General features: G+C 55.9%; 1 protein-coding gene across 1 annotated transcript; it reads left to right on the top strand.

Moving 5' to 3' along the window:
- Window positions 1–758: 758 nt before the first annotated feature.
- On the top strand, window positions 759–7,163 carry TMEM150B (transmembrane protein 150B; the record flags this gene model as incomplete). Its single annotated transcript, XM_079723390.1, has 6 exons — window positions 759–826; window positions 1,291–1,350; window positions 1,447–1,514; window positions 1,711–1,838; window positions 4,311–4,494; window positions 6,964–7,163. The coding sequence occupies 6 exons, from the start codon at window positions 759–761 to the stop codon at window positions 7,161–7,163; spliced, it is 708 nt and encodes a 235-aa protein (XP_079579516.1).
- Between the last annotated feature and the right edge of the window lie 317 nt (window positions 7,164–7,480).

The raw sequence follows: 7,480 nt of genomic DNA, 5'->3' as shown, positions 1-7,480 counted from the left end.
TCCGTCCCCAAGGAGGTAACAGCTGGGAGGATGGACCTCAGGGGCTAGAAGCAATTGCATGAGTTCTGGAAGGGACTGGAGGCCTGGACTTCTAGGTCCCCAAGGGAGAAAGGGTGGAGAGAGCTAGAGGCTCAGATTTCTGGGTCTTGAGGAGGACAAGGGCTGGGAGTTTGAACATTGAAGCTATAAAGTGGGAGGAAGGAAGCTAGGGGCCCCTGGAAGCTAAGGTGCTGCCTGCTTGGTTCTGAGACCGGAAGTGGCAGTTTGGGGGTGAGGTCCAGAAGAAAGTGGAGGTCATATTCTTGGCCTGACGTGTCTTTGGCTCTGCTGGAACGCCAACAGTCCCACCCCACAACCCAGCCCTGTTCCCCAAACCTCTCACGCAGCACCAGTCCCAGGGCGGAGAGAGCCAGAGGGAGCCCGGACAGGTGAGCACCCAGGGGGAGCCCAGAAGCTGGCAGTGCAGGGAGGGGCTGGGAGAGTCTCAGAAGCTGGGTGGGAGCAGGACAGCTAAGAGAAACTAGGAGATCAGGACAAAGGACTCTGCAAAAGATAGGGAATGTTTCCCAAGCAGACAGCTGGCTCATTAGAGTGGACCTTTGCCTATTACTTATGCCTGGGAGCCAATGGAGGCCTCAGGGGCGGTGGCCACGATATGACACACCTGTACCCTTAGGGCTGGTTGCTCACCTGAGAGAGACAGAGAGATAAAGCCGTGACTTCAGTCCCTGCCCCTCTCTTTCCCTGCAGACCCCGGCATGTGGGGATACCTGTCCCTGCTGCCTGCCTTCCTGGCATTCTGGGCTACTGCTGGCATCTGGACCGTGTGAGTGTTAGAGGCAGGATGGACCCCTGGGTCTGAGGGGGGAGGGGCTGGGGACCTGGACCCCTGGGTCTGAGGGGGGAGGGGCTGGGGACCCGGACCCCTGGGTCTGAGAGGGGAGGGGCTGGGGACCTGGACCCCTGGGTCTGAGGGGGGGAGGGGCTGGGGGTCTGGACCCCTGGGTCTGAGGGGGGAGGGGCTGGGGATCTGGACCCCTGGGTCTGAGGGGGGAGGGGCTGGGGACCTGGACCCCTGGGTCTGAGGGGGGAGGGGCTGGGGACCTGGACCCCTGGGTCTGAGGGGGGAGGGGCTGGGGGCCTGGACCCCTGGGTCTGAGGGGGGAGGGGCTGGGGGCCTGGACCCCTGGGTCTGAGGGAGGGGGAGCTAGAAGTCCGGTTTCTGCGCGTAACAGAAAGAAAAGTTTCGTCGAACTCCCTCTACTCTCTTTGATGTCTCCTCGACTTCAGTTTTTCGCTTGCTGTGGCCAACAAGGCTGTGAACCTCACGGAAGGCTTCCCCTATATCAGGTAGTTATGGTGCTTGGGGTGGGGGGGACTCCGGAGGGAGGAAAGAAGGAGGTCCTGGTTCTGAGGAGCTACAGGATGACCCTTTATCTCCCCCAGTCGATGTGGAAATAGCCCCCCTCAGAGCTGCATCTTCAGCCAGGTGCTCAACTTGGGAGCTGCTTTGGGTAAATACTCCCGCGCACACTTCGTTCGGTGCTAGCCCCACCCAACCAAGAGGGCCCCGGCACCCAGCCTCCTCGTCCCCCAAATCCAGGAGTTGGGCACTCACTCCAGGACCCACAGTCTCTTCCACCCGCCACCCCCACCCCCTACCCAGGAGTCTGGGGCTCAGGCCTCCCGCCCACTTCCCTCTCCTCCCAGCCGCCTGGACCTGCATTCTCCGTTACCACCAGCTTCGGGACTGGGGGGTCGGAAAGTGGCCTAACCAGCTGATCCTGTGGACGGGACTCCTCTGCGCCTTGGGCACCTCCATAGTGGGCAATTTTCAGGTGAGACGCAGCAGGCCAGCCCAGGTTCTTGCCCGCCCGAGTCTGGGACTACAACTCCCAGCACCCCCGGGGCGCAGGCTTCTGGTTTGGCGGGGCTGGTCCCCGCACGGCCTCCTGGGACTTGTATTTCTCTTGTGGCTCTCGGGCCGTGGAGGGAGGGCGTTCTGGTCTCTGGATAGAGGCCGCGTGGGAGGCTCTTTGTAATCATTCCGTTAACCCCTAGGAGTTTGGGGTAATTCACTGCCATAGCCCCATTTAATGATAAAATTTCTCAGGTCACTCCCCCCACCACCCCCCACCACCCCCCACCACCCCCCACCCCCGCACCGCGCTGCTTGGCTGGATCCTATTTCCCCGACTAGGGATCGAACCGGGGCCCTGGGGAGTGAAAGCGTGGAGTCCTAATTACTGGACCGCGGGGGAATTCCCCACATTCTTTTTATTTATTTTTTATTTTTGGCTGCACTGGGTCTTCACTGCTGCACACGGGCTTTCTCTAGTTGCAGAGAGTGGGGGCCACTCTTCGTTGCAGTGTGCGGGCCTCTCATTGAGGTGGCTTCTCTTGTTGCGGAGCACGGGCTCTAGAGCGCAGGCTCAGTAGCTGTGGCGCACGGGCTTAGTTGCTCCGCGGCATGTGGGATCTTCCCGGACCAGGGCTCGAACCCGTGTCTCCTGCGTTGGCAGGCGGATTTTTAACCACTATGCCACCAGGGAAGCCCTCCCCCACTTATTCTCAATGTTTGCCATATCGATGGAGTGTTCTCTCTGTAGAAGGCACTAGCTTTATACGTTGTGCAGGGTTATTTTAACCCATCTCCACAAGAACTCCAGGGAGGTCCTTCTTGGTCAAGTCCCACGGAGATATTTCTTTATCAGCCGGTTCGTGGTGGTCAGAGATGAACCCAGATTCGTAGACTCTAGAAGCCTACATTCTTAGCCACAAAGCTCAGTATATATTTGTAGAATAAATGAATGGATTAGTAATAGGAGAGATCTTATTGATTTATTTTATCATTTTATTTTTTATCTATTTGTTTTTCAGTATGATGTCTCTGATTCCAAACCTCTCCCGCCAAAAGGCTGTGGAAGCCGCAGGGTGTTTAGACAAGAGGCTGCCTCCAACTTAACAAAAATTCCCCATGACATTTGCATAGCAAATCATTCACTTATCATGTATTCCTGTGTTCATTAACCTTTGTTTACCTTTAATTATTATATCCCCCCCCCCCCCGCAGAAGCTTTTTTTTTTTTTTTGGCTGCTCCCTGCCTCATGTGGGATCTTAGTTCCCGATCAGGGATCCAACCCGAGCCCCGTGCAGTGGAAGCCTGGAGTCCTCACCAATGGACTGCCAGGGAAGTCCCCAGAAGACTTTTTTAGACATTTTCTCCTAATCATCCTTTCCCTCCATGAAGTTTTTATTTTTTTCCTAATATTTATTTATTTATTTGGTTGCGTGGGGTCTTAGTTGCGGCAGGGAGACTCCTTAGTTGCAGCACGCGGGCTCCTTAGCTGTGGCCTGTGGCCTCCTTAGTCGCGGCTTGCCGGCTCCTTAGCTGTGGCATGCAAACTCTTAGTTGCGGCATGCATGTGGGTTCTAGTTCCCTGACCAGGAACTGAACCCAGGCCCTTTGCATTGGGAGCACAGAGTCTTATCCACTGCACCACCAGGGAAGTTCCCCCCATCCCACCCGATCCCCGCCATGGAGTTTTTAATATGAAAACATTTTAATATAATACATACTATATCTGTAAGCCAGAAACCACTGTAATATTTAATATTTTTTCACCCTCCAAGAACCAATTTTTACCCCCTTGGTGGCAACAATCTGCTCTCTTCCACCCAGGTTGAGAATGAAGGATTTATTCCACTAATATTTTACGAGGCTTGGGCTTCCCTGGTGGCGCAGTGGTTAAGAATCCGCCTGCCAATGCAGGGGACACAGGTTCAAGCCCTGGTCCGGGAAGATCCCACGTGTAGCGGAGCAACTAAGCCCGTGCGCCACAACCCGAGCCTGCGCTCTAGAGCTCGCGAGCCACAACTACTGAGCCCGCGCGCCTAGAGCCTGTGCTCCGCAACAAGAGAAGCCACCGCAATGAGAAGCCCGCGTGCCACAGTGAAGAGTAGCCCCTGCTCGCTGCAACTAGAGAAAGCCCGTGCGCAGCAACGAAAACCCAATGCAGCCAAAAATAAATAAATTAAATAAATAAAATTAAAAAAAAATTACCAGGCTATACTATGTGCCAGGCCCTGTTTTAGGGATGGAGGCCCCAGCAGTGAACAGCAGGTTTAAATAAATGCCTGGCCTCATGGAGCCGACACTAGCCAATGCACCTAATCAATCAGCCATTCGCCGGGTATGGCAGTTTTCAAGCACGGTCCATGGAGTTGGTCCTGGCGCCTCCCCGCATGGCATCGCGGCCCTCTCCCTCCCACAGTTCTGCCCCTCAACGCTGCTCCCTTCCTCTCCCAGGAAAAGAACCAGCGGGCCACGCACCTGACGGGGGCTTTCTTCGCCTTCTTTGTGGGAGTATTCTACTTCTGGCTGCAGCTCCTTCTCTTCTGGAGGGTGAAGAGCCTGCCCCAGCCTGGGGCTCCCTGGATCGGGCCGCTCCGTCTGGTCCTCTGCAGCATTTGCACCATCCTAACGGTGGCCAGTATCCTTCCTGGGGCCGGGGACAGGTGTTGGGGGTGCGTCTTCATTGGGGTGGGTCTGCTGTGTGCTATTGAGGGTGCCCCTTCCTTTCTCAGCCTCGGTCTCCGTGCAGGATTATAGTGGTGTTGTCACCGAGTCCCGGCTCTGGGGTCACGCTGCCTCCACATAGTAGTTGGGGGAGCAGGGGGGAACTCCTCTGGTTTCTTAACTGCTCAGTGCCTCAGTTTCCTCATCTATCAAATGTGGATAATAATAAGGAATGTGAGGAATGCAGGAGATGACACGTGAGGTGCTTAGAATGGTGCTTGGCACATAGTGAGTAACCAATACACGTTGGGAGATCGATAAACCGATGACAGCAGTCCGTTTGGGGTACTGCTCTGTGCTGGGCATTGTGCTGGCTGAGACCGGAGATGGAGGTTCAGATGGCCAAGAACCGTCACGAAGTTAAATGGTAGAGCCGGTGGTAGGCTGGAGGCAGCTGGTACAGGGTCTCCTGAGCTGTCTGTGTGTATCTTTTCCCAGCTCCATGTGCAGTGATGTCATGTCAGTAATAGCTTGAAACGGCCAAGAAACTGACAAATGCTACAAATCAGAGCCAGTTGTTACACATTTACCAGCATGCCTGTGGGTGGAGCCTTGACTCCAGCCCACTTCTGAGTCACCCCAGAACCCAGTAGCTCAGCACACCTCCGGATGAGCCAAACCACTCTCTGAGCCTCAGATTCCCTATCTGTAGAATGGAGTTGCTTTTGTCAGAATAATGACGATTACTGAGAAGCAGACTGCTCTGAGAGAGAGGAGGGGCTGCCTGCTAAGCCTTGGGGACTGCGGCCCCCTGTGAGGATGATGGAAGGGGAGGCCAGAGGTCGCTGGCATCCAGAAGAGGCTGGAGGGAACCCAGCTGAGACCCTGGGACGGTTGCATTCAGAGGATCCCTTTGGAAAATTGGATCCCTTTTCCCAGCAAAATGGAAGTGGTGATCTTGTTTCCCAGAGCAGCAAATTGAATCCAGTGAAATGGATAGGAAGGGCTGGCTCCGGAGCTCAGCGTTCTGCAGCTGCAGAACCAGCATCTGTCCTGTGCAGCAGCAGGTGCGGTTAACGATGAGGTCTAGGCGGCCCCTTTCAAAATCCGGCCTGTGCTGATCAGTTTGGCCGCAGGGTTCTCATTCTGTGGGGCTCTGATATCCCTTGGATGCGGGAAGTGGGGGACAGGACCATAAAACGGTCAGCTGAGTGTCGTAAGGCCTGGAAGGCTGCAAAGAGAGGTCTGAGACCTGGCATTTGAGCTGGTCTTGCAGAACCAGCTGCTTTTGGCCTGGGTTGGGTGAGGGAGGGAGGGACACCGCGGGTACGTGCGGAGGGTGGGAAAACCAGCCCAGGGGAGGAGATGAGGCTGCTGGCAGGGCCAGAGATGAGCATCTCCAGCGCTAAAGTGAGGGATTACAGGCTTGTGCTTCTGCACAGGTGCAATAGGGAGCCACAGAAAGCTTGTGAGTGGGGGAGTTACAAAGTCAGTTCTGGGGTAAGCACTTCTTTGTTCTAGGATCGGTGGGGCTTGGGGATGGTGTTGGCCTTATTCACTGTCTAGAAATCCTTGAATGAATGAAATGATGTCTAATCTGATCTGGGGGCGGTGAGGAGGAGGAGTGCTCCATTGAGGGGGGTGCTCCCAGAAAACAAGAGGCATCTCTGCAAGGTGGGAGCTCAGAGTATGTGTTGACCAGTGGTTACAAAAGAGTTTTAAAGAGCTGGGACCGTGGAGCCAGAGGAGGGACAAGACCAACCAGTAGAGAGGCCAGGCCAGAAAGAGAGGACAAGACTTGGGGTGTCCAGCTGGCCATGGGGATGAGGAGGGAGGGGACGAAGGCGATTCCCAAGGGTCTGCTAGGGGGCAGGAGTGGACGGTGTGGTTATGGAGGTTGGGGCACCCAGAAAGAGGAAGACCTTTTAGGGAGAAAGGGGGATTCTGTTTGGGAGTGAGCAGGAGGGGTCTGTGGGCCCTGGGTCGGGGGAGAAAGTTGCAAGCACAGCCTGAGGCTGGCGGGTAGGGTGGAGGCATCTTTAGGAAGTCCTGCATTTTTGGAGGTAGAAGCAATGGCGGCTGGTTGGCCCTGGCAAGTGGGGAGATGGCAGAGCCTTCATGGGGTCAGGGAAGGCCGACAGGAAGATAGGAGCCTTGTTCTGGGATATGGGGAATGCAGTGCAAACCGGAGAAACATGCAAGGGCAAACATTTAGAAAACAGCTTGAGACAGAGGCGGAAACTGGAGGGCATCCATTTGAGAGTGTCTGGGCGTTGCCAAGGAGGGTGTCCAGCCAGAGGGGCCCTTCCAGCCAGGGCAGGGCGGACATGTCACGAGAGGGTACCCAGAGATGGATGGTCTCAGCCTACCCAAGGTCACTCAGCAACCTAGCCGGGCTTGCGGATCCTCCCCGTGGCACTGTGCCCTTGACTCTGGTGTACAGTGGTCGTCCTCCACACCTGGTCACTGCGCTCAGCCTCTGCCGCCTGTGAATGGGTCGCCGCCATGCTGCTGTTCATCCTCTTTGGCCTCTTTGCGGTGGACTTCTCTGGCCTGGACGGCTGCACCCTGTGTCTCCAGCCGGGCCCTGGCAGCCTGAGCCCCCCGCCGGCCTCCCCCATCTCCCTGAAGGTCCAGCTCTGAACACCTGGTCAGCGTAGCATCTTCACACCTCCTGTCCCTGCCATCTGGTTCCGCCCCTGCTACCAGGGCCACCCAGGAAGCGAGAGGCCAAGGCCAGCCAGCCATCCCTGATCAAGGATATTTATTATTATTATTATTAATTTTTTTTTTTTTTTTTTTGCCGCTGGCGGAATCAGAGACACGGACGCAGGCAGGATCACGCGAAATCAGAATTCCTTCCGGAGAGCAAATCCGTACAGAAGGTTGTGGGGGAAGGGAGAAGACCAGGGGAGGGGGGCCCAGGAAGGGGGAGTTGGGGACACAAGGACAGATGGCCC

The sequence above is a fragment of the Hyperoodon ampullatus genome (genome assembly GCF_949752795.1).
Source record: "Hyperoodon ampullatus genome assembly, chromosome: 18".
NCBI lineage: Eukaryota > Metazoa > Chordata > Mammalia > Artiodactyla > Ziphiidae > Hyperoodon > Hyperoodon ampullatus.
Note: the sequence above shows the minus strand (reverse complement) of the source record. Positions and strands in the feature narration are given on the sequence as shown.